We start from the raw sequence: 27,493 nt of genomic DNA, 5'->3' as shown, positions 1-27,493 counted from the left end.
TAAAAAAATCATTCACATTATATGAAAGCAAAGCGATAAAAAGGCGATGCAAGTTGTTGGTTTTTATACAGTAGGCTACAATCCATTAGAAAAGTGATTGAATTAATTATGTGTAAGCCTATGTGATATGCTTGCAATTGGATACTGTATTCTGTTATGCACTGTAGAAATTATATTTCAGTATTCTGCAAATATTTAAAGAAATTCATTAAGTACATGGGATTTTAGAAAATCCTTTTTTTATACGGTAGTATCGAATTTGGCATCGAGAATCGTGTAATTTTGCTGGTATTGGCACCGACTACTGATTTTTTGGTATCGTGACACCCCTAACACAGACTACAATGAAAACTTGTGAAAGAAATGTATGCTTCCACCCAAGCAGTGTCAGGTGCACCAGTGCGACTGAGAGTTTTTTTCAGATGCACTCTAAAAAAATGTGGGTGCACATGCGACCAAAATGGTCGGACTCTGGAGCCCTGGCTATAGTTCTTTCTTGTGTTTGCTTGTCCATCAAACAGCAGGCCCTGTTGGTCTGTATTCTTTTTAGATGTGTGTGATCACGAGTGTGTTGTCTCTGTTGTGTTTACGACTCTTTTTAGATGTGTGTGATCACGAGTGTGTTGTCTCTGTTGTGTTTACGACTCTTTCTGACCATCTCTCCTCTCTCTCCCCCTCTCTCTATCCTCTCTCCCCCTCTCTCTCTCTGTCTCTCCCTATCTCTCTATCCTCTCTCCCCCTCTCTCTGTCTCTCCCTCTCTCCCCTCTGTCTCTCTCCCCTCTCCTCTCTCCCTCTCTCTCTCCTCTCTCCCTCTCTCCCCTCTCTGTCTCTCTCTCTCCCCCTCTCTCTCTCTCCTCTCTCCCTCTCTCCCCTCTCCTCTGTCCACTCCAGGCTTGCCGGGGCGTCGGCCAGGGCGCAGGAAGAAGGGTTGGCCCAAGGGGGTGAAGCGTGGCCCCCCCAAATGGAGGCAGCAGCGTGAGGGGGCCTCAGGCTTCAAGCTCAACCTCTACACCCCCCCCGAAACCCCCCTGCACCCCACCCCGCGCCTGGAGGAGGGGGAAGAGGAGGAAGAGGAGACGAAGATGATCCCCAGAATGGAGCGGACACCCTGCAGGCAAAGTCCCGAGGAGCCGATGGAGGAGGAGGAGAAGAGGAGGAGGAAGGTGAGGAGGAAGAGCTCATTCTCCCAGGACTCCCCGTGCCACACGCCACAACCCCACCAGGAACCAGACGACTCGTCCAGCAAACTCCACAGAACGGAGCACGAGCAGCACGAGCAGCACGAGCAGGAGGAGTGTGAGCGGCCAGAGCAGCAGCCGAGCCCCAGAGCGCTGGAGGATGAAGACGAGGGAGCACAGGCTGTGCGTGAGGAAGAGGAGGAGGATGAAGACGAGGGAGCACAGGCTGTGCGTGAGGAAGAGGAGGAGGATGAAGATGGGGGTCCAGGTGCAGTGGAGGACCATGATGCAGATGACGAGGACGACGGGCACACTGTGCGGAAGACCGAGGAGAAGATTCCAGAGTGTTCTGAGGCCCCGCCCCCTCATCCTGCCGAGCGTGACGAAGAGTGGCGCAGCGCTCCTCTTCCTCCCTCCCCCCAGATGCCCCTTCAGCCTCCCCAGCCAATCAGCTGCATCCTCCAGGACACGCCTCCTCAACCCTCCCAACCAATCAGCTGCATCCTCCAGGACACGCCTCCTCAATCCTCCCAGCCAATCAGCTGCATCCTCCAGGACACGCCTCCTCAACCCTCCCAGCCAATCAGATGCATCCTCCAGGACACGCCTCCTCAATCCTCCCAGCCAATCAGCTGCATCCTCCAGGACACGCCTCCTCAACCCTCCCAGCCAATCAGCTCCATCCTTCAGGACACACCCCCTCAGCCTCCCCAGCCAATCAGCTCCATCCTTCAGGACACGCCTCCTCAACCCTCCCAGCCAATCAGCTGCATCCTTCAGGACACGCCTCCTCAGCCCTCCCAGCCAATCAGCTGCATCCTCCAGGACGCGACGCATGGCGACGGTGAATCTGACCAGCAGGAGGCGTGGGACTCGGATGGGGAGGCCCAGCACACCCCCCCGCCCCAGACGCCGACCCTTAAACCCGACCCCCCCGACCCCCCCCTCTGCCCCGAGCTGGACACGGAGACGGCCGCCGCTGTGCGCTCACTTACCCACGAGGCCGAGCTTGAGCCCGACCCCCGCGACCTTGAGCCCGACCCCCGCGACCTTGAGCCCGACCCCCCGTACTCCGCACTGCTGGAGCTCCGTTACCCCCCCGTGCCCCCTGTTGCCCCACGTGCTCCGGAGAACAGCCCCCTGGCAACACCCCCCGACGACGGCCGTGGCTCCTCCCACAGCAGCCCACTCTCCTCTGCCCCCTCCTCCCACCCCAGCCAATCGGTGCGCTCGGTGAGCAGCCCGTCCCACCCCAGCCAATCGGTGCGCTCGGTGAGCAGCCCGTCCCACCCCAGCCAATCGGTGCGCTCGGTGAGCAGTCCGGCCGTGTCGGTGATTCTGGAGAGCGGCGGCGGGACTTTGGTCCAGATGGGCGTCCAGGAGCAGCACCAGCACCAACCACAGGGGGCGCTACTGTGTGCGACGTCGTCCTCGTCGTTGTCAGGCTCGTTGTCAGGCCCGTCGTCAGGCGCGGCGTTGGAGACCAGAGGCGGCAGCAGCCCGGTGCTGGACGGAGCTTCCGGTTCCGGTTCCGGTTCCGACCCGGCGGGGCCCGTGGCGCTGGACAGCGGCTTCAGTGACCTGGGCAGCATCGAGAGCAGCAGCGAGAACTACGAGAACCCGAGCAGCTACGACTCGTCGCTGTCGCAGGGCAGCTGCTCGTTCGGGAGCGGCGGTGGCGCGGGATTGGTCAGCAGCGGAAGCTGTGCTGTGTCACAGCAGATCGCGGCAGCCAATGGCGTGGTCAACGGGACGGCCATGACTCCTCCCACATGCCTCACGCCGACGCCCTCAAGCTGCGGCAGCAGTGGACGCCAAACCCCACACCCTCACACACACCCTCACACACACGCACACACACACCCACACACACACCACCCTCAGTACCACACCTACAACCTCCAGCAGCACCCACGCCACCACACACACGCGCACCTGCACACACACCCACACACACACACACACACACACCAGCTCCAGGAGCTCCAGCCTGCGCAGCTCCAACGCAAACACTCGCACTCACACCCTCAAACACACACACTCCCACACACACACACACTCCCGCAACAGGCGCTGTCCCACTGCCCTAACCCCCCCGCCCCCCCCAGCAGCCTGGGTCTGTACGAGCGCGTGGGCGGGGGCCAGGTGGTTGCCGGGGGCAACGTGGGTCTCTATGAGCGCGTGGGCGGGGGCCAGGTGGTTGCCGGGGGCAACGTGGGTCTGTACGAGCGCGTGGGCGGGGGTCAGGTGGTTGCCGGGGGCAACATGGGGCACCACCATCACTACGCCCCCCAACCCTCCGCCACCTTCAGCCTGGCCAAGCTGCAGCAGCTCACCAACACTCTGATGGAGCAGCAGCTGCAGCCGTACGCACACACACACACACACAGCCGCGCTCACACACACACACACACACACCCCCACGCCCTGGGCTCGTACCCCACCCCCCCCACCCTCATGCCCCTGCCCTCTCAACCGCACCCCCCCTCCACCCCCACTCCTGCCCCCAGCCCTCAGACGCAGACCACCATGACGCCCCCCCCCCCCATGACCCCTCCCCCAGCTCCCATGATGCACCAGCGGAACACTGCCACGGCCAGCATGGGTCTGCATGCGCGAGCCTCTTCCTCCTCTTCCTCCTCTTCCTCCTCTTCCTCCTCTTCCTCTCAGAGACTGCAGGTCCAGATGTCGTCCTCCGCCAAGAGCCTCCATCATGCGCCGCACACACACACACACACACACCCAGCGCACGCTCATGCACGCTCCCACCCTCTCACACACACACACCCTCACTCACACACACACCACCCCATGTCGCTGCACTCCAAGTCCGCTCACACACACGCGCTGCAGCAGCAGGTGTTCGCTCACTCTGACCACACGCAGGCCGTCGCCATGCCAACCCCTGGCCCCTCCCAGCTGCTGCTGCCGTCCGGCGGCTACGGCGTCAATCACGCCATCAACTCGTACCGCGTCACACCCTCGCCGCTCATCAACGCCGGCTACCATGGCAACCCCGCCTACATCAACCAGGCCGCGGCGGCAGGAGGCGGGCCGCCCCAGTACTCTGTGCAGATGAGCATGATGGGTAATCAGCCGCCGAGCATGATGGGTAATGTGCAGATGAGCATGATGGGTAGTCAGCCGCCACCCATGCAGGCTCCCGCCGCCCACGGCAACATGATGTACGCGCCCGCTGGTCACCATGGTTACATGAACTCGGGCGTGGCCAAACAGACGCTCAACGCACCATACATGAGGAGATAGCCCACTGGTCACCATGGTTACATGAGGAGATAGCCCACTGGTCATGTTACCTGATAGGACATCGGGTGACACTGTGTGTGTGTATAGTGCGCTGTGTGTGTCTGTGTGTCTGTGTGTGTCTGTGTGTGTGTGTGTGTGTGTGTGTGTGTGTATGTGTGCGCTGTGTGTGTGTGTGTGTGTGTATGTGTGTGCGCTGTGTGTGTGTGTGTGTGTGTGTGTGTGTGTGTGTGTGTGTGTACGCGTGTGTGTGCCCGCGTGCTCACATCAGGGCCGTGAGATCTGTTAGGATATGACGTGACGTCTGTTCCCCTCATGTTGTTTTAAGTGTACTCATGTTGTTTTAAGTGTACTCAGAATAATTACCTGTTTGGTTCTGTTCTGTTTGGTTCTGTTCTGTTTGGTTATTTTATTGACTGTTTTCTGAGAATCCAGCACTTAGAAAGAATACAAGAAAATGGTTTTATGGCAGACGTTGAACACGAGGCCTTACCTTACACACTGAGATGACACCTGTCTTCGTGATGATGTCATCACTGGGCGCCAACAAGGAACCATCTTGACAGCGCCACACATGTGATGTGTTTCCTGTGAAGCGCCCTGATGCGTTTCCTGTGATGCGTTTCCTGTGAAGCGCTCTGATGCGTTTCCTGTGTGTCCATATGAGGGCTGATCTGCATGGCCTTCAGACGACGTGTGTATATGCGGAGACCTGCCTTCAAACTCACTAAATTATTGTAAATGTACGTTCTATTTTTGTACCTGTAAAGTCCCGAGTCCAGTTGCATGCTCTCTCCTGTGGGCACGCCAGCCCTTTTCTAGCCAATGGAATGGTCTCGTGGAGGGCAGGAGAAGAATATATTTTTGTTAATTTTAATCCAGTAATATACAAAAAAACCCATTTAATCTGGTTTCTTGTGTTCCAGCTTTGAAGACTTTATTGCTAATGATGTAAAAAATACTTTTTAACAAAATGTTCTTACTTGAGGCAGCTTTCTGTTTTTTATACAAATGCAAAGTAACCAGTCTGAAGTGTTTGCTGGTGTTTAGAACCACACAGTTGATCTGCACACGCACACACACACTTGCTCTCACTCGCACACAAACATACATACACACACACACTGACACACAGACATACACACACACAAGCCAGCAGAAACACAAGCTCTCTGTTCTGGTTTGCGCGTAGAGCTTCCGTTGTGGCTGCTGAAGCAGCCGTATGAGGAGCAGGAGGTTGACCCTTGACCCTTGACCCCTGACCTGGCCTGTCTGTAGTCACTCCAGCCACATGCTGTACATGTGTAGCCCTCATTAAACGATGAACCACTTTCAGACTCAACACCGCCTCTGTCTCCTGTGTGTGTTAGTGAGCGAGAGAACACACACACTCAACACCGCCTCTGTCTCCTGTGTGTGTTAGTGAGAGAAAGAACACACACACACTTTGTGACTGACATAGTATATGTGTATGTGTTTGTGAGAGGTGTGTGTGTGGTAGACCATCGCTGATGATGACAAAAATAAAGCTAAGCTACATGTACACACACACACACACATCTGCAAACGCTGCAGAATCAGTATGTTCACCACTACGCAGAAAACACACACTGGGCTTGTCCATTTGGCATCAATCCGAAACTCTAATCTGTAAACTAAACCTAAACCCTAACCTGCAAACTAAACCTAAACCTAAACCCTAACCTGCAAACTAAACCTAAACTCTCATCTGCAAACTCAAGGGTGTGTACCTGTTTCTCTCTTCACAGGTGTGTTCAAAGCTCCAATCAAGGGTGTCTACCTGTTTCCAAAGATCCTCAAGGCGGAGCAAGATACGTCGTCGTAGTTTATGTCTATGGGCGCAAAACGGGGATCACTTCCTCTGCATAAAGGCTTAGTTCACATTGGCAGTCGAAATCGGATGTCTTGCATATCCGATCAGAACCTGGGCCCTGTAACTCGAAAAATCAAACTTAACTTTACGTTATGCATGGCTTACGAACTCGTAAATCATAACGATCCGGGTGTAACTGAAACTTGTCGCAAGTCACACGGGAGATGCACGCAACTTAAACTGTAACTCGAAAGAGCAACCACTGTAAATGTTGTAGTAACGAGGGAATCAGCGTCCGTTTCCCCCCTGACAACTTGAAAATGCTGTTCGTCCAAGCTGCTCTTACAGCTGAGGAATGGAAGCGCTTACAGCTGCTTAATGAATTAACTGTCACTTAGGTAGAGGGATTTTTTTAGTTATTTTTTTAAAACATTTTATTCTCAAGCTGACGAACACAAAGATACATTCTAGAAAGAAGATTTGGGACGTGAAAACAGAAACCGTAAACAGCTGGGTGAGGAGCACACAAGACGCGACTATAACTGGCAGGAAACGAATGCTCAATTGCTAAAATAACGGAGGCGAAGAGAATGCAAAAGGGCAAGCATGAATGCAATCGACAGTAGCCTTGGTTATCCTAGGTTGTTCAGACACTTACGACAGCGTTACGTGTGGTAAGAAGCAGTCGTAACTTTTGTCTTAAGTTACGTTACACGTAGACTTGCGAATCATTTGAGTTACATGCGTATCTTTTTACGATAGGCTTAAGATATGCGTAAGGTCTAAGAGCAGCTAACGTGTGCTTCGAGTTACAGGGCCCTGATCTTTCTGACTGACTGTTCTCATTGCATATTGCAAGTGATCACATCCGATCACATCCGATCTTGGCGTGCAATGCTCAGATCCGATATAAATTACACACACCTGGATTAATTAGGTAGAGTTGTACACAACCAAGTCATCATGGATGAAAGTGGATTTATTTTTTATATTTTTCAACTTAAATAGTCCCCATAGACAACAAGCAGTAGTAGTGCCAGTAGCTGCAAGTTGCCTTGATTATTACGCCAGATGAGAGTGTAGTTCCATGTCAAATCAGCCTAGAAAAATGCCAGGTTTCATTTTCAGTTGGTCTTATTGCACTTTCTAACTTGAGAGGAGACACGTTTTAAATGGGAAAATGACCAGAAATCTTAGTCACTTTTAAACATGAAGCTAGCAGGCGAGAAGCTAATGGTCTAATCCGATTCAATGATCTATGCTAGGCTGAAGCTAAAAGTTGTATCGCCAGACTCACAGAATGGCTGGATGAACGGGAACAAGGTAAATATCGATTGTTTTGCTCGAGGGAAGGTGGAAAATGAGCGTATTTCCAAAAATGGCGGAATATCCCTTTAACGTTACAGTTTTCCATGTTTCACCATGAAATGATTTTGTTTCGTTGGTAGCCCTGGCGCACGCGCTGAATCAATCAATCAATCACTTCCGTCACTCAGAATTACGTTGCAATTGTTTGTCGCAGTGCAAATGATGAAAGGGGCACTTTGAAATCCTATTCAAGTGGTTCGACTGTTCAGATTGAGTCATATCCGATAGTAAGTGATATTGAAACCACCTCCGTATGTGGTGCGAATCAGCATTGGAAAAATCGCATTTCATGCGGTTTTGTGCCGTTCAGACTACCCAAAATTCAAGCTAGATACAATCCAGATAAGCAAAAAATCGGATTTCGACTGCCAGTGTGAACTAAGCCAAAGAGGCGCGTCATTGCGTGTCAGACGTATTCATGGGTTTCATCGGGTCCCTTTCCACAGGTGTATAAAATCAAGCACTCGATTATCAATGCAATTATCAGTTGCTTGATGTTCCAAAATAATCTTGCTGCTCTTTCAAGCCTTCTACATTTATTAATTCTAATATGGAAAATAACACACACAAAGCATGTACACTTTCAAGGAATTAAATAAAACATCAATGGAATAATTGAAATATGCCACTGCTCTCATTAAGTTACCCCAGCGCCATCTGATCGTCATTAGCACAAATCAGGATTTGGTTCAGCTGGCTGGCTAATGTGTTGTCAAGGTAGAGCGTACATACGTAGCAACCGGCCAACATCAGTAGAATAAACAAGAGGGGCACACCTGATATAAAGTCGATTTTCTCCAGACTGGAATGCTCAAAAATGCTAAAAATGTACCTGAAGTGGTCAGAAGGGGTTGAGGGTCATGAAACCGTGCCCAAAATTCACATTCCTAACTGTAGAGAACCAAGATCTTAGCCTGACTCTCACCAGACCCTTGTAGTTCCGCCATGCTCCACCAGAGGCGTTTCGCTGAGCTCCACACAAGGGTCTGGACGCGAGGGCAATCCAAACCCCTGTGCCAGTGATCAAAAAATGAGCAACCAATCAGGAGCGCCGAAGCGAGTGTTTGATTCAAATAACAATGGCGGCACGCAGCGAGGAGTCTTGTGCTGACATTGATTCTGCTATTTCAACTGTTTTGTCGAATCTATCGAGTATCCATTCTTTAAAAGATTAACAGAGAATAGTTTTGAAGACATTTATTGGTGGCAAGGATGTTTTTACTCTTCTTCCGACCGGGTTTGGCAAGAGCTTGAAGAAGCCTAGCACGTCATTCAAGATAACAGGCAAGTGGTTTATCAAATCACATGCGAGGATGTTTTACAAGGACCTGCCTTCAGAAATACGTCTCCTATCGAGAAGTCCCAGATCCTTGTGTGAAGCAGACAGCGAACTACAGGATCTGGCGAAAGTCAGGTTACCAAGATCTTAGCATATACATGAAATTTTGATCTATGTCCATAGACTTCAATGGAACAGTTGCTGCCTCTGCTCTGCATAAAGGGGGATTTTGACCCCCCCCCTCTTGCGATTCGGGTTCCAGGAAGTGGCTTCTCATGAAGTATCTTGCTCCGCCCTTAATGATCTTTGGTAGAACTCTGGGCTACTGTATCAATCACACCGCAGCAATGCTACAGCGGACTGTACTGCCACCTCGTGGCGGTAAGTTGTAATACAGTTGTAATGCATTTCACGCAGAGCGTGAATCAGGCAACACGTGAGGGAAACGGCCATCACTAAGTAATGCCTACTGTACATTCATTCCACACAGACATATCAAGTGTTTATTGCTTTTCATTTTGATGATTATAACTGACAACTATTGAAAACCCCAAATTCAGTATCTCAGAAAAATAGGATATTAATGTGAAAAGCTTCAATATTGAAGACACCTGGTGCCACACTTTAATCAGCCAATCAACTCAAAACACCTGTAAAAGTCGTTAAATGGTCTCTCAGTCTTGTTCTGTAGGCTACACAATCATGGGGAAGACTGCTGACTTGACAGTTGTCTAAAGGCGTATTCACACCTGCCTTGTTTAGTTCGATTAAAACGAACTCAAGTTCGTTTCTTGCTTGGTTCGGACCTTTTTGACTGGTGTGAATACAATCACTCGAACTCTGGTGCGGACCAAACAAGCGGACCGAGACCCAGCTGAGGAGGTGGTCTCGGAGCGGTTCCTTCGAACCCTGGTGCGGTTCGTTTATGGTGTGAAAGCAGCCCGACCTCGATCCGACCCAGTTGCAGAAATCTACCTTTTTTGGATTTGACGAGCTCCCGTAGTTTTTGCGCATTATGGGAAATGTAGGATAGCTCCATGACAACAGGCGTCAATATTTGGCAACAATAATTTGATTTTGCATCTCCTACCTGTTCCGTCTTCCGTAGGCCTGCTGTTAGCATGTTGGACACACATGAGAGCTTTTCTCAGCTGTTTTGCTGCACGTCTTCGTCGTTGCAAAATTACGTTATTGTTAAACTGTTGCATCAAACGGTCTTGACGCTCAAGCACTTATGCAAAGCTGAAACTGTATAAACTATATTGCTAGGATAATAACGAGTACAGTACGCAAAGTCTCCATAGTATTTACGTGGGCCAACTTTGATTTTGGCTTCCTATTCTTCACCCCACCTACACGTTTACCAGCCAATGGTTGAACGACCTTAGCACATGTGCTTTTGTTTATAAATTCTGGTCCGGTTACAATTAATCACAGTATGAAAGCGAACCGCACTAAAAAAAAAAAAAGAAGAAAAAAAATTGGTCCGGACCAAAGCAAGTGAACTAACGGACCTTCCTGGTGTGAATACACCCTAAAAGATGACCGTTGTCACCTTGAACAAGGAGGGCAAAACTCAAAAGGTCATTGCTAAAGAGGCAGGCTGTTGTTCACAGAGCTGTTAGTGTGTGTGTGTGTGTGTGTGTGTGTGTGTGCGTCCGTGTCTAACCAAATTAATAGAGAGGTAAAGGGAAGGAAAAAGTGTACAAGCAATAGGGATAACCACACCCTGGAGAGGATTGTGAAAAAATGTGGCCTGCAGCTGGAGTAAGTGCTTTAAGAACCACCACGCACAGACACGTGCAGGTTTCAGTTCTTGCACCACCACGCACAGACACGTGCAGGTTTCAGCTCTTGCACCACCACGCACAGACACGTGCAGGTCTCAGCTCTTGCACCACCACGCACAGACATGTGCAGGTTTCAGCTCTTGCACCACCACGCACAGACACATGCAGGTTTCAGCTCTTGCATTCCTTGTCAAGCCACTCTTGAACAAGAGACCGCGTCAGAAGCGTCTCGTCTGGGCTAAAGAGAAAAAATAACTGGACTGCTGCTGAGTGTTCCAAATTTATGTTCTCTGGTGAAAGTCAAGAGAGGAGAGGCACAGAATCCACGTCGTGGCCAGTGTAAAGTTTTGACAGACTGTGATGGCTTGGGGTGCCATGTCATCTGCTGGTGTTGGGGTGCCGTGTCATCTGCTGGTGTTGGGGTGCTGTGTGGTGTTGGGAAATACGGATTTCAATGAAACCCATGAATAGGACTTCCTGCTTTCAATGATGTAAAATTATGATTTTTACATCATTGAAAGCAGGAAGTCCAACATTGAAATCCGTATTTTTCCCATCTCAAGGCAAACTGAGGGAATGATGCATGACCATTGAAAAACATGACTGGTTTTCTAAAGATACAAAGCTTAATGCTAATCGGTGAAGTGTCCCTTTAAGGACCATGGTTGTTTTAAATTGACCAGCAAACTCGCCTGATATTCAACATTGTAAAGAGGAAGATGTGATACGCCACACCCAACTATGCAGAAGAGCTGAGGGCCACGATCAGAGCAACCTGCCATGCCATGCCACCTGGGCTCTCATAACACCTGAGCAGTACCACAGACTGATGGACTCCATGCCACCTGGGCTCTCATAACACCTGAGCAGTGCCACACCTGATGGACTCCATGTAACCTGGGCTCTCATAACACCTGAGCAGTGCCACACCTGATGGACTCCATGCAACCTGGGCTCTCATAACACCTGAGCAGTACCACAGACTGATGGACTCCATGTAACCTGAGCAGTACCACAGACTGATGGACTCCATGCCACCTGGGCTCTCATAACACCTGTGCAGTACCACAGACTGATGGACTCCATGTAACCTGGGCTCTCATAACACCTGAGCAGTACCACAGACTGATGGACTCCATGTAACCTGGGCTCTCATAACACCTGAGCAGTACCACAGACTGATGGACTCCATGCCACCTGAGCTCTCATAACACCTGAGCAGTACCACAGACTGATGGACTCCATGCCACGCCGCATTGCTGCAGTAATTCAGGCAAAAGGAGCCCCACTCATACTTTACATGTTCGTACTTTTCAACATTTTTTTTTGCATTGATCTCCTAGGGTTAGGATAATATTCTAATTTTCTGAGATACTGAATTTGGGATTGTCATTGGTTCCTAGAATCAAAAAATGAAAAGAAAAAACATTCAATCTATATCAGTATGTGTGTGTGTAAAATGAATGTAGTATACAAGTTTCACTTTTTAAATGGAATTACTGACATAAATCAACTGATGATGATATTTTAATGATATGACCAGCACTTGTATATATGAACTAAATTGAGCGTTGATGACTGCTCTGAGGAGGTTTATAATTATCTCTAGAAGTCTCTAGAAGCATGTGTGTGAGTGCGTTTAAAAATGGAACAAGTCTTTAGAAGCATGACAGTTTGTGTGTGCATGCACACTTGTGTGTCCACTTGTAGCAAACAACCCACTTGCTGAAGAACGTGAGAAAACAGCAGATACTGAAGTGTCCAGTGCAGGGTAGGTGTTCTCTTCCTCTTTCTCTCCTCGTCTCTCTCCCCCTCTATTTTCCTTCCTTCATTATATAGCTGTTCTCCCAGCGTGGCCATTGCAGAGTAAGTGTTCACAGGCTTAGGGGCACACCATGCTCGTCTCTGCCTGTCTATCTTTTCTAAATGCAGTGTTTCTCTCATCCCTGCTGAAAAAACAGCAAGAAACCAGCTTAGGCTGGTAGCTGGTTTTAGCTGTTTTTTGCTGGTTTTCTTCCAGCTATTGCTGGTCTTTGCTGGTGTAGCTGGTTAGGCTGGCGTGAGCATCTGAGGAAGCTGGTCGTGCTGGTGTGACCAGCCTGTCGTTTGGGATACAACTGGTTTAAAGGAACACTTCACCGTTTTTTCATATTAAACTACGTTATTCGCTTATTTAAGACGAGTTGATACATACCTCTCACGTTTCAATGCGTGCAATCACTGGCAGTTATCCCTCTTACCTGCTTAGAAATGCACCATGTTTTATTTTGTCTCACCATACTTGATCGTGTGACTACTCGTGTAACTGTATTTTAATAGGGAAAACATGGAGGTGTTTGGTCGCTTCTAACTTCATCTCTGTTTGGATCTTAATGAATGCATTGGGCTAGATAAGTGCTATCAAAGTTGCACCGCGCGCCTGAGCCAGTGAGTGCACGCATTGAAACGTGAGAGGTATTTATCAACTCGTCTTAATTAGGCAAATAACGTAGTTTAATATGAAAAAACAGTGAAGTGTTCCTTTAAGATGGTCATGCTGGTGACCAGCCTGTCAAGCTTGACAAAGATGGTCAAGATGGTTTTCTAGAATGACCAACATAAGCTGGCATGGCCAGTAAAAAACAGCAATTTAGACCAGCAACACCAACTAAAATGACCAGCTGAATTACCGTCATAAGCTGGGTAAACCAGCTGAAGGTATGTTTTCGCGAGAGTTTTGCTGGTCTAGCTGGTTAACCATCATAGGGTGGTCAAATAAGCTGGTCAACCAGCAAACCACCTTTAGCTGGTCAGGCTGTTTTTTTCAGCAGGGATGTTTTCACAAGGGTTTTGCTGGTCTAGCTGGTCAACCATCATGGGGATGGTCAAACAAACCAGCAGACCACCTTCAGCTGGTCAGGCTGTTTTTTTCTGCAGGGAGGTTTGGGTCAAATCGCTTCCCCTGACTTCCAATTGAGTTGCTGAAATGGTACCTGGGACAATTCTGTAAACCAGTGAAAAAACAGCATTGCTAGCAGAGCTGAAACCTTTATCCGGCACACATCTGGCCAACAGTCAGATTCTGTAGGTCCACTACATGCAGATCTAAAGGCTTTCATGCGGATCCGGCCCAAAGGAAATTGTTATCTGGGAAGTATGTTTCAATATGTGTTTGTATGTGTGAGAGTCATAGAGGCTATGACCCTGAGTTTGTTTCAATGTGTGTGTGTGTGTGTGTGTGTGTGTGTGTGTGTGTGTGTGTGTGTTCAGGATGGCTATGGAATGGGGACGAGCGTATGAGACTCCGTCTGTCTCTGAGCTACAGGACTTCCTGTTGGCCAACCGCATCCCAACAGGACACGTCAACCATGTGTGGCCCAACCTCTACATTGGCAATGAGTGAGTGCATAGCAGCTAGGCTAGGGGAAGGAGCGGAGCTATGTGGTGGCCGGGGGGCTTGGGGGGGGCATGGCCACCACTAGTTAAAGCTCGGCCACCTTACTTGTCCCCCCAGCCTTGTTCAGTAAAAGGTAAAACAAAACATAAAAAAGATTGCTGTCGGTTACAACTTAACTATTAGAGCCCATTAGAGCCTATGACAGTGGAGACTGATGTTGCGTTCGACAGCATATGGGACGTGGGACTTATCATGCCTCCAACTAGGAAAAGTGCACTGGAATGCCTGTCAGATGGGACCTCCAACTAGGAAAAGTGCACTGGAATGCCTGTCAGATGGGACCTCCAACCTGCGAAGTCAGGGGAGCTCGACCCACCCCAACCTCACCAAATTAAATCAGATTAATGGCGACGCCCATGGAGTCACTCAGATAAAACTTCAACGCATAGGCTATAAATGTTATTTCTCTACGTGTAGGGTTGTTTTAGGCACTGCAATTTTAACACAACTTGTTTTTTTCAATGAAAATATTATGGCGTGACATGTTGTTATTACTTGTTAGAATTAAAAATTATACCCAGTTACCCTACACAGCGATATACAGCGCTTTTATGGCTCCAGAACAGTTGGTGAAGATGTTTTAGTAAGAAGACCGCTATGTGTCAACCAATGTTACCCAGTGCGTCCATGCTTTTTGTTTACATTCCACTTCAATTACCCGGAACACTTTAAAGTAGGAAGTAGTACACTTCAGGTAGGATAAGTCCCACGTCCCATTGCCCTCAAACGCAGCACAAGAGCCAGTCTCCTCGTCCGACATCAGTGTATGACCTCACAAATGCGCTTCTGAAAGAATGGTCAAAAAGTCTCATGAACACACTCCTAAACCTTGTGGAAAGCCTTCCCAGAAGAGCTGCAGCTGTTGCAGCTGGATTTGGTTCAGCTGGCCGTCTAATGTGTTGTCAAGGCAGAGCATACGTAGCAACCAGCCAACAGCTGGGGCACACCTGATATAAAGTAAATTTTCTCCAGACTGGAATGTTAAAAAATGCTAAAAATGGACCTGAAATGCGATTAAGGTTTCAGGCTTCTCATTAATTTTCTTGGCTCCGCCCTTAACTATCTTTGGTTGATCATCCCAGCAGGAAATGTCCAATGTAATCGCTAATCCACATCTACAACACGCTCAATTTCTCCGCAGTGATGATATACCACTGTGCTCAACATTACCCCCCCTCAGTAAGGTGGCACTTAATTGGCTAACTCGAGATGGAGTGTGTTTGTCTGTGTGTGCATGTATGTGTATGTGTGTGTATGTTTGTGTGTGTGTATGTGCCTGTATGTTTGAGTGTGTGTGTGTGTGTGTGTACACTGTGTGTACCGTACGTGTGTGTATGTGCTTGTGTGTCTGTGTGTGCGTGTTTGTGCACTTTGTGTAAATGTATGAGTGTGTGTGTCAGGGTGGCGGCTCGAGACAAACCGCTGCTGTACCACATGGGCATCACACACATCGTCAACGCAGCCAGCGGGCCCCCGCACGTCAACACTGGCCCCCGTTTCTATAGGGATATGAACATTGACTACTATGGAGTGGAGGCGGACGACTCAATAGATTTCTGCTTGGCGCCGTTCTTCTACTCAACCGCTCGCTTCATCAGAGCTGCACTGGGCAGAGGAGGTGAGTCTCACACACACACACACACACACACACACACAGATACACATCACACACACACAGACACACATCACACACAAAGAGACACAAACACACAGACAGACAGACAGTGATACAGACATACACACACACAGATACACACAAACACACATAACAGATCTGTGATCTGTGCGCGTTCTCGGGGTTTGGGTAACTTTGGCCAATTGTGAAACCTAGAGATGCACAAGACTGCCTATATTGAAAAACGATTACTTCCGCATTTATGAGTGGCAGTGTAATCTAGGGTGGTCATTTTTAGTGTCAAAAAAATCTATGGTCATCAGATATTGTATGGTATGCACCTCCATAGTAGTGACATTTGCATGCGATCTGAAGAAGGCCATAGGCCGAAACGTTACCGCTTTATTAAAGATTTACTCATAACTCAGAGTGTGCGGCATCTCTCTCTCTCCATAAGTTTTATACATAGTTGCCTGCACCTCGATTTTGGTGTGCGTTTGCACCTCTCCTTCCATAACTTGGCACATAACCTGCTCCCGACCAAGTTTTGTTGGCAGCGTAAGACACCATGTTGATACAGCTACGCTAAAACAGATTCACTTTCATATGACCACATACCCTTGCTTTGAGCGCAACATACCTCGGTAAGCCACTAATCGAGCTTCGTAGGACACCCCGCTGGTGATGTGCTTATCCAATTCGTTCATTAGTGTGGTCATTGGCAATCTGGGGCTTTGAAATGACAAGGAAGTAACCTCACAATCCTTATCGGTGTCTAAGATGTGGAAGTTTTACAAGTGTGTAATGTTGTGCAAAAACGGTGAAGCAGACATTGTGTGTAATTTTGTGCTAATCTGTGGAGGTGTTTTGCTCCTTGGAGTAAAATTTAGCAAATTGTGTGGACATTTTTATTTTAATGTGTAAACAATCGTAAAAAACTGTAAGACGATTCGATTCGTATCGATTCATAAAGCTACCATATGATTCACAGACGATGCATTTTAATACAGAACGATTCAGTGCTATTTGATACTATGCGATATGATACAACGCAATACAATGAAATAGGCTCCAATATGCAATATGCTGTAGTTTAATCTCATTTTATTACATACGTGTGTGTGTGTGTTTGTTATATATGTGTGGGTGTGTGTGTTAGGAAAAGTGTTTGTGCACTGCTTGATGGGGGTGTGTGTGTTTGTTATATATGTGTGGGTGTGTGTGTTAGGAAAAGTGTTTGTGCACTACATATGTGTGTGTGTGTTTGTTATATATGTGTGGGTGTGTGTGTTAGGAAAAGTGTTTGTGCACTGCTTGATGGGGGTGTGTTTGTTATATATGTGGGTGTGTGTGTTAGGAAAAGTGTTTGTGCACTGCTTGATGGGGGTGTGTGTGTTTGTTACATACGTGTGTGTGTGTGTTTGTTATATATGTGGGTGTGTGTGTTAGGAAAAGTGTTTGTGCACTGCTTGATGGGGGTGTGTGTGTTTGTTATATATATGTGTGTGTGTGTGTGTGTGTGTGTTATATATGTGTGTGTGTGTGTTAGGAAAAGTGTTTGTGCACTGCTTGATGGGGGTGAGTCGGTCAGCCACCCTGGTGTTGGCGTTCCTGATGATCTGTGAGGATCTGACCCTGAGAGAGGCGGCTCGGACAGTCCGACAGCATCGAGACATCTGCCCCAACGCCGGCTTCCTCAACCAGCTCCGCCACCTGGACATCAGCCTACAGCGCCAGCGGCAACACCAGCAGGATTCCATCCAGCGCCCAAAGTTCCGCTAACCTGCCCTGGGGTCAGAGGTCATCGCCAACACACACAGGACTCACCCCTGCGCTGGAACTGAAAGGGTAGATCCTAAACCCCAACACACACAGGACTCACCCCTGCGCTGGAACTGAAAGGGTAGATCCTAAACCCCAACAGGGTTCCTATGGGGTTATACCCAGAAACAGGGTTTATACCCAGAAAGGGTAGATTCGATGGGTATGTGTGTGTGTGTGTGTGTGTGTGTGGTAGATCCTATGGGTTCTAACCCCAATAGTGCTATTCAAAAGCAGGAGACATTGTGAAATCGGGCTGTTTAAAATACAGTCTAGTCTCAGCACTGTAAGTAGCTCACACTCAGGATTGGGTTTGTGCAATAAAAATAGATAATAGAAGCAAATATTCAGAACAGAGTTTTCAATTTCATATTTCTATACACATGTGATCTATCAATCAGGTGGTCATGTGACCTACTTGATTTACCTGCTTTGAAAGAAACAAACAAACCGCCATTTATGAGGCCCAATTAAATATGTTTCCTTCTTACGTGCCTCAGATTTGTCTTATTGTTTTACAAAATCTGTACAAATTGTTCACCATTGTTTCCCTTTACTGCTACCCAGCTAGCCTAAATTGCTCCATTATAGGTAACCAAACACTGCAGCATCTACACTTCTTCTCAATCTCAGAACAGTCTGACCTCTATCTCAATCCAACTGGCTGACCTTCCCTCCATAATGGACAAGTAGTCTGTTGTGGTCTGTTGGAAACTGACACATTGTGTTCCTGGCATTCCCATGGCAACAGTAGCAGGATGAGTCTCGGGGAGCTGACGGAAGTGCTCTCCCCTCCAAACTGTGATTAACTCATTCACTGCCATTGTGAATTGAAGTGCAAAACACAACACAAATAAGACAACACAACACAAATAAGACAACACAACACAAAGAGAGAAATCACGGCCCCAAAGTGCACAACACAACACAACACAAAAAGAGACAACAACACAAAGAAGAGAAAAAACGGCCTCGAAGTGCACAACACAACGGCAAATCACACAACACAACACAAAAAGAGACAACACAACACAAAAAGAGAAAACACGGCCCCGAAGTGCACAACACAACGGCAAATCACACAACACAACACAAAAGGAGACAACACAACACAAATAAGACAACACAACACAATTAGAGAAACCTCGGCCCCGAAGTGCACAACACAACGGCTGATTGGATAAAAGAACTGGGACACATACGTACAGCCCGCAGAAAATAGCATGCTGGGTCTTCACATCCTTAAGAACCCATAGTAATGGAATATCCACGTTGTGTTTTATTCATAATATGTTTGGTGTATAATCCAACTCATACAAAAGCAACAAGTTTGAAACAAATCATCTGACTGCGAATTGAAATCAGGAAGTAAAACAGCTTGTAACTCTGTCACCGTTCTAGATACCGTCATATACCATATATGGTAATTTTCGTGAGATTCCCCTGGTTACCGTGGTAGCTACCCCACATGTCTTTCTGTGACGAGATATTCGAAACCGGAGGAGATTGGAGAGAGTAAGAGAGCTGTCAATCAGGCTCCCCAGCTTTGAATGACGACAGCACTAGTCAGCCACATGCCTCGTCATTGAAAACCGGATAATGTTGAAGCCAAGGGGTAGACGATTTCAGTGATATGTGACTTTACTTTATAAACCCTAGTAAAGTCCCCGTAACATTCATTAAAAGATTTAAAGAGACATGCAGGCTGAAATAATTTGAAGATTTAATGGTGCATACTGTCAATAACACTCTTATTACACAAGAACCCCTTTGAGTAGAAGCAGAATATTGATGTCAAATGAAAGCTAACATTCTGGAGATTTTATTGATATCCACACTTGCATGACACTGACTGTCATATAATCAAAGAAAAATTATAACTTCACACATTAAGTTTAAGAGCAGTTCTTTTGTCCAATCAGTGACGATTCATGTGGCCCGAGGGTACCTACCTCTTCCGTTTTGGTTAATGTCGTTGTGTTGTCTTTTTTTGTCGTGTTGTCTCTTTTTGTGTTGTGTTGTGTGATTTGCCGTTGTGTTGTGCACTTCGGGGCCGAGGTTTCTCTAATTGTGTTGTGTTGTCTTATTTGTGTTGTGTTGTCTCTTTTTGTGTTGTGTTGTGTGATTTGACGTTGTGTTGTGCACTTCGGGGCTGTGTTTTCTCTTTTTGTGTTGTGTTGTCTCTTTTTGCGTTGTGTTGTGTGATTTGCCATTGTGCTGTGCACTTCGGGGCCGTGTTGTCTCTTTTTGTGTTGTGTTGTCTCTTTTTGTGTTGTGTTGTCTCTTTTCGTGTTGTGTTGTCTTATTTGTGTTGTGTTTTGCACTTCAGGGCCACCGTACCATTGACATCTTTAAACGTCAATTTAGACACATACCTTGACTGCCATAGACGTCAATTGCGTTTTTCAATGGGGAGGGCTCATGGGTGGGCTTGGGAACGATCTGGCAGAGTTTCAGGCTTGTAAACAGACTGTACTAGCGAGCCGAGCTGCTAGATGGCAGCAGTGCCATTTGGATGATTAGTATCTGCCTGTAGAGCCAACATGCAGAGATGCAACATGCAACATGCAAGCTAACATACTAAAGATCGACAACAGTGGATCTGGTTTGCACGTGTTCCAGCAAATAAATATGCTTACCTCTTACATCAAGGATGTAAACAGTATGATTCATTTACATTGAATATTGCTATATAGACTAACAACAACTTTGCTAGTGCTAGCTTGCTAAGTCTACCGTCCTGTTCAGAGTCTAAAGCGACCATCAGAGTCCCTAGCAACCCTGACGAGATAACAGTGCAATCGTGGTTGACCTACTACTGAAACGCTAACGTTAAAAAGTTGATTTTCACAAAAAGATCGTTTTCTCCATTTTTTGGTCAAAAACAGGTGTTAGCTAACCCTAGTAAAACCAACCCATGTTCTACTGACGATTACTAAAGAATGGAAAACAATAGAAACAAACCGTTAGAAGAGAGTCTAATCTTTCATTTGGTACCTTTGGTGATTACATGGTCATAAAGCTCACCATTCGGTGGATCTTGGAAAAACGGTCAAAATGCTGTAAAACGTCTGGCAGTATGGAGCGCTCTGCACTGAAAATGGCTGGCAGCCAATGAGTTAACACTAGAGGCGCCAAGCGCCGGTCATTTGACCGCTGACGCGTATTACTAGAAGGGCCGTGTAGGTTTGACCTAGATATACCTAGAACTACCGGGCTGCGGTCTTTTGACCGCAGTGATTACAAAAAAAAAAATCTTTTCACTCGATTAAATTCCAGGACCCTACGTTCACGACTTTTCAATCATGTTTCATCGCATATGCGCGTTTCAGAATGTTCGAATTTGCCAGCGTGCATGTAGTTGTGTGAATAGAAAAGAATAGAATAGAATATAGGCTACTTTATTGATGCCTTGCTCAAAAGAATTTCAGCCATGAACAGGTCAGGGATCGAACCAGCAACCTCTGGGTATTGGGACTGAAACTCTAACCAGTGGGCTACAGCTCCGTCCCATCACATTGTTCATGTGTGTCTCAATGCTGAATCACGAATTCACATAAACCGCTCACAAAAAGTAAGGAAACTTGACTTTGGCCCATTATATCTCCCCTTTAGTAATACCAACCAGTAAAGTGTTTCATATCATTTTTATCGTTGATTTGTCACCTTTACAATGAGGTATAGCTTGTAAGCATAGGGCAATCATGGGATGAGCAACACAAGCAAACATGTAAGTAGTGCCAACGAAAAATGTGCCAAAATGGCCTGTTATGCTATTGGAATTCACCTTTGTTACTTCAAGCATTGACGATTACACTCTCCCACAGAAATGAGGAAAACAAAACATGTTAGGCATACATTTGTTCCTTTTATACTCCGTGTCAGGGTCCTCAGTAGCGTGTAGAGGATCCATATGCAGCCACAACAGCTTGGCACCTTCTTCTCATGCAGGTCACCAACCTGGCTACATTCTGCTGTGGGGTGACATCTCCCTAACTCGAAAGACAGACCTTGTTATCATTGAAGGCAATCATCATGCAGTTAGATACCGGGATGAGATTCTGGAGCCAGTGGCAGTTCCATATCTCCAGAATATGGGACCAATTGCCATCCTCCAGGATGACAACGCTCGCCCCCATAGAGCTGGGATCATCAGAGAGTACCTCCAGAATTTGGGAGTGGAGAGGATCTAATGGCCTGCCGTGAACACTTGTGGGATCAGCTTGGGCATGCTGTACGTGCCAGAGTCACCAACAAAACCAGGTTGGCTGACTTACAACAGATCCTTATCGAGGAATGGAATGCCATCCCACAGCAGAATGTAGCCAGGTTGGTGACCAGCATGATAAGAAGGTGCCAAGCTGTTGTGGCTGCATATGGATCCTCTAAACGCTACTGAGGACCCTGACACTGAGTATAAAATGAACAAATGTATGCCTAACATGTTTTGTTTACCTCATTTCTGTGGGAGAGTGCAATCGTCAATGCTTGAAGTAACAAAGGTTTATTCCAACAGCATAACAGGCCATTTTGGCACATTTTTCGCTGGCACTACTTACACGTTTGCTTGTGTTGCTCATTCCATGATTGCCCTATGCTTACAAGCTGTACCTCATTGTAAAGGTGACAAATCAACGATAAAAATGATATGAAACACTTTACTGGTTGGTATTACTAAAAGGGAGATATAATGGGCCAAGGTCAAGTTTCCTTACTTTTTGTGAGCAGTTTAGATGTTAGCTTAAAGGGGACATATCATACCTCTTTTTAAACAAGGTTAGAATTGGTCTCTCCCAAATTGAGCCGTTTCTGGGCTGGCCACGCCTCCGGCTGCATGTATTGATTACGCTGCTCGTTTCACAGGTGAAAATGACTAGAACAGAGCCGGCATCCAACCACATATGTTACCCCGCATTCACACTGTCTCCGTCCGTCAACGGATCACGGAGGTTGAATCTGCCGTATGTGTATTTGCATACACGTGATCTGATTGGCTGACGGATCCGTCGCTGCCTGAAAAGTTGAACATTTCTCAACTTTCTTGACGGAGGCAACGGAGCTGAAGCGACGGACGGACCCACAATGCATTTCGAGTCCGCCCCATGCAAAGTGAATGAGATCCGTTGACGGACGGAGACAGTGTGAATGCGGGGTTAGACCCTGGTGCTAGGGTTGGTCTATGCAAATTCCCTTAGCATGACATCAGAATAAGGGAGCCATCCAAATAGACCTCTGAAGTTCGCCTACAAAAAAGCCACCATCTTTGCCCAAATAAGGAGATCCGGTATCTTGAGATTTTTTCTATGGGAAAATAACATGGGTTTTTTCAATTATCGCACCTGTTAAACTCTCGCGGGGATGATGACATTGGAGATGCAGACGTTTTTCGCTACACAGTTTTGTCCACTGACATCTAGTGGATACTGTGATCTTCGGTAGGTGAAGACGGCACAGTTTGATCTTTGCTACCCCAGAGCTAACTTACAATGCAACTTGCCATAGGCAGTTAGCTTCAATTAACTCCCGGATCTCCTTATATGGGCAAAGATGGCAGCTTTGGATCCTTTTTGTAGGCGAACTTCAGAGGTCTATGGCTCACAGCAGCATACTTTCTTGACACCAAAGTCTTTCTACTGATCTACAGAAAATGGATGGATGGTTTTTTTTCGCGCTTGGAGTGTTTATAAGAACAGTAGAGGCCAAATATGAACACAAAGGCCCGCAAAAAGTGAGTTTTGCATGATATGTCCCCTTTAAATTGTAGAAACAATAGGCCTATAGCTTTTTTTCAGCAGACATCGCAAACATAGCCTACACATTCGCAAAATGGAGAATATCTTTTTTATCATCATTTTGAATTAGGCTACTTCTCGTGCCGATGCCTGCTCAGCATAGCTGCTCTCTCTATCTCCCTCCCTCCGAGGTAGCTAGACCTCCCTGTTGAAAAAAACCAGCCTGACCAGCTAAAGGTGGTTTGCTGGTTGACCAGCTTGTCAACCAGCTTATTTGACCACCCTATGATGGTTGACCAGCAAAACTGTCGCGAAAACACACCTTCAGCTGGTTTGCCCAGCTTATGATGGTCATTCAGCTGGTTTTGATTGTCGTACTACCTCATGCTGGTCATTTTAATTGGTCTACGTTGCTGGTTTTACTGGCCATGCCAGCTTATGTTGGTCATTCTAGAAAACCAGCTTGACCAGCTTGACAGGCTGGTTACCAGCATGACCATCTCAAACCAGCTGTATCCCAAATGACAGGCTGGTCACACCAGCACGACCAGCTTCCTCAGATGGTCACGCCAGCATGTCTACCAGCAAAGACCAGCAATAGCTGGAAGAAAACCAGCAAAGACCAGCTAAAACCAACTAAAACCAGCTACCAGCCTAAGCTGGTTTCTTGCTGTTTTTTTCAGCAGGGCTACAAGATGCTTCTCCCTAAATGAATGAACATTTTTTTAGAAAGTAGCCGCGGTAGCCTGTAAAATGCGGTGTTGGGTCGACATTATTCATCCTTCCCCTCCCGCCGGGTCAGGCTCCTAATCACAGAACGCATGCCTCCATTTTAAAATAGCCTATATAAATAACATTTCTAAGTAGCATACAAAATGTAAAAACGAAATATAAAAAATGAAATACTACAAAAAAGTTGAAAGTCAAGTTTGCTTAAGGTTTGTTCAAGAACTCTATCAGAGTTTTTACCTCAAACAACTCAAATCAACACAAATAAATGAATAGATAACTCAAACGTGCTGTATGTCATAATGAAACAACCACAGACTATCAACAACATGGTCTGACACGAATGACCCTGCTGAAAAAAACAGCAAGAACCCAGCTTAGGCTGGTAGCTGGTTTTAGCTGGTTTTAGCTGGCCTTTGCTGGTCTTTGCCCAAAACACAGTTATTATTGCCGGTCTTTGCTGGTGTAGCTGGTTAGGCCACCAGCTAGACATGCTGGCGTGACCATCTGAGGAAGCTGGTCGTGCTGGTGTGACCAGCCTGTCGTTTGGGATACAACTGGTTTAAGATGGTCATGCTGGTGACCAGCCTGTCCAGCTTGACAAAGATGGTCAAGCTGGTTTTCTAGAATAACCAACATAAGCTGGCGTGGCCAGTAAAAACCAGCAATGTAGACCAGCAACACCAACTAAAATGACCAGCTTAAGGTGGTACGACAATCAAAACCAGCTGAATTTACCATCATAAGCTGGGTAAACCAGCTGAAGGTGTGTTTTCGCGAGAGTTTTGCTGGTCTAGCTGGTTAACCATCAAAGGGTGGTCAAATAAGATGGTTAACAAGCTGGTCAACCAGCAAACCACCTTTAGCTGGTCAGGCTGGTTTTTTCAGCAGGGGACACATACCTGCTGAAAAAAACAGCGAGAAACCAGCTTAGGCTGGTAGCTGGTTTTAGCTGGTCTTTGCTGGTTTTCTTCCAGCTCGTTTGGGATACAGCTGGTTTAAGATGGTCATGCTGGCGACCAGCCTGTCAAGCTTGACAAAGATGGTGAAGGTGGTTTTCTAGAATGACCAACATAAGCTGGAGTGGCCAGTAAAAACCAGCAATGTACACCAGCAACACCAACTAAAATGACCAGCTTGAGGTGGTATGACAATCAAAACTAGCTGAATTACCATTGTAAGCTGGGTAAACCAGCTGAAGGTATGTTTTCGCGAGAGTTTTGCTGGTCTAGCTGGTTAATGTGTGTCAGTGGGTTTGAAATAGACTTTAGTACTGAGGGAGCTATGTGTTGAAGTGGATGGTGTTAGAAAGAGTATGGTATCTAAGAAGTTAACGGAATGAGCATCAATTGTGGCTTTCAGTTTAATTGTTGTGTGGTGTGTGTTGAGTGTGTGCACAAAGTCAGAAAATTTATCAAGTGTGTGAGTCCAGGCACCGATGATATCATCCAGGAAGCGATAGAAGAAGAGTGGTTTTAGGGGGCATTTAGCTAAAGCTTCTTGCTCCCACTCGCTCATGAAAATGTTAGTGTATGCAGGGGCAAATCTCTGGCCCATGGCAGTTCCATGGATTTGTAAGTACAGTTTGTTATCAAATTCGAAGTCATTGCATGTTAAACAGATTTCCAGAAGTTGTAATAGAATATTGTCCGGGCGTGTGGGATCTGGAAAGTGATTGAATTTGTGCTGTACTGCTTGTAAACCTGTGACTGTGTCAATGTTGGTGTAGAGGCTTTCGACATCAATGGTAAACAGGTAGGTGTGGTTGGGAACTGCCATGGGCCGAATCTTGTGTATGAAGTCATAAGTGTCCTGTATGTAAGTGGGGTGTTTAGTGGAAAGGGGGTTAAGGAAGTGATCGATAAAAAAGGAAATGTTGTAGGTGGTGGAGTTGCAAATCATGCCTCCGGGGGTTTGTGAATTTTTGGAAGAAGGTAGAAGGCTCGGGGTCTGGGTTGATCTGGTCCGATGAGGAATTCAAATTGTTTTTTTGAGATATAGTTGTTTGTATATAATGTAAGGACCAGATTGCAAATTTTCTCTTGTGCGGGGAGAGTTGAAGGGATTGAGTGATCGGTGAGTAGTGGAGATGGTTGGAGAGCTGCCTGTTGTTGGCTTCTATGAGGTATTGATGGGCATCTAGTATGACAATTTTAGAACCTTTATCGGCTGGTTTTATTATGATATTGGGATTGTGATTGAGTTGAGATATAGCTCTTTTTTCTTCTGGGGAAATGTTGAGATGACTGGAGTCAAATGGGCGGGAAAGATAAGTGGCGAGTGAATGGAGGTCTTGTCTGATCAGTGTGCGTAGTTTGATATCAACCTGGGAGGATGCTGGTTCCCAGGTTGACGGGAGGGTGAAGGGAATTGGGTCACGGTGGGGTGTGTGTTTAAAATGGTCCTGTATCTTAAGTCGTCTGTGGTAGGCATGGACATCCCTTCGCAGTCCCTCCTGGTCCTGGCTGGTGGGTGTTGGGATGAAGGATAGACCTTTTTCTAGAAGGGAACTCTGTGCAGGAGTGAGGATAAGGGACTTGGAAAGGTTGAGGATAAGGGAGTCAGTGTGAAGTGAAGTGTGATCAAGGGTGTGTGAGGGTGTGTCCTGATCTAAGGTCTGGGGCAGGGTAAATTTAGTTGGGAGCACCAAAAGTGAAGGATTTTAGAAGCAATTTCCGGGGGCCAGTGGATGTTATCATTCAAGGTGTAAAATTGCTCTGCTGGGAGTGGTAAGAGGTGTGGAAGATGGGTGGTGATGTATTTGTTGATCTCAGTGAGATTGTATTTGTAATGTGAGTGAATGGAGTGGGAAAAGTGGATGATGGGAAGAAAAATGTTCGTATTGGGGAAAACCTTAGTTGCCAATTTAAACATTCTGTTAAGTTTTTTGTTGGTGGTGGCCTTGGCATTGTGTTCTCTGTTGTTTGTTCCCACCGACAGGACCAACAGCTCAATGGCCTCTTGATAGGGTGGTCAAATAAGATGGTTAAAAAGCTGGCCTACCAGAAAACCACCTTTAGCTGGTCAGGCTGTTTTTTTCAGTAGGGTAATCCTCCTTCCACCATATCCTCTCTACCTACTACAACAGAAACCTGTGAGATGTTTCTCAATTTCTTTATTGACAAAATTGACATCATGAAGTCTCACATCTCACCCTCAACTTCTGATCCTGCTCTGTGCCAGTCTGTTATTAACCGCCTCCGACAGTTCCAACCAGTCTCCTCCTCACAGCTGTCAGATGTGGTCTCTCATATGAAGCCCTCTTCTTGCCACTCTGATATTCTTCCATCTCACCTTTTCAAGGCAGTTTTTGCAGCCATTTGCCCTTTTGTCTTGAGCACCATTAACAGCTCTCTGGCTAATGGAGTGGTACCCTCTGGCTTTAAACGCACTATTGTGCAACCTCTCCTGAAAAAAACTAGCCTTGATCCTATTGATTATAGGCC

The 27,493-nt window shown here is 46.9% G+C and overlaps 2 protein-coding genes across 6 annotated transcripts in view; both read left to right on the top strand.

The window, feature by feature from the left end:
* The window catches only part of LOC134064201 (histone acetyltransferase KAT6B-like), a 72,523-nt gene extending 66,738 nt beyond the window's left edge, over positions 1-5,785 (top strand). For all 5 annotated transcript variants that reach the window (XM_062520031.1, XM_062520027.1, XM_062520028.1 and 2 more), the window contains one exon: positions 893-5,785. In XM_062520031.1, the coding sequence (XP_062376015.1) occupies positions 893-4,446 (3,554 nt within the window). In that variant the 3' untranslated portion in view covers positions 4,447-5,785. The remainder of the gene's footprint in view (positions 1-892) is intronic.
* Positions 5,786-12,365: 6,580 nt separating this feature from the next.
* LOC134063790 (dual specificity protein phosphatase 13B-like) lies at positions 12,366-18,076 on the top strand. Its single transcript, XM_062519499.1, has 4 exons — positions 12,366-12,485; positions 13,964-14,092; positions 15,551-15,768; positions 17,315-18,076. The coding sequence occupies exons 2-4, from the start codon at positions 13,965-13,967 to the stop codon at positions 17,545-17,547; spliced, it is 579 nt and encodes a 192-aa protein (XP_062375483.1). The 5' UTR covers positions 12,366-12,485; position 13,964; the 3' UTR covers positions 17,548-18,076.
* The last annotated feature ends 9,417 nt before the right edge of the window (positions 18,077-27,493 follow it).

This window comes from Sardina pilchardus, chromosome 18 (genome assembly GCF_963854185.1).
Source record: "Sardina pilchardus chromosome 18, fSarPil1.1, whole genome shotgun sequence".
In the NCBI taxonomy this organism is placed as follows: Eukaryota; Metazoa; Chordata; class Actinopteri; order Clupeiformes; family Clupeidae; genus Sardina; species Sardina pilchardus.
Note: the sequence above shows the minus strand (reverse complement) of the source record. Positions and strands in the feature narration are given on the sequence as shown.

Coding starts and splice junctions, on each gene's coding strand:
- LOC134063790 (XM_062519499.1), top strand. CDS start 13,965: ATGGCTATGGAATGGGGACGAGCGTATGAGACTCCGTCTGTCTCTGAG. Junction 14,093..15,550: donor AACCTCTACATTGGCAATGA/GTGAGTGCATAG, acceptor TGTGTGTGTCAG/GGTGGCGGCTCGAGACAAAC. Junction 15,769..17,314: donor AGCTGCACTGGGCAGAGGAG/GTGAGTCTCACA, acceptor TGTGTGTGTTAG/GAAAAGTGTTTGTGCACTGC.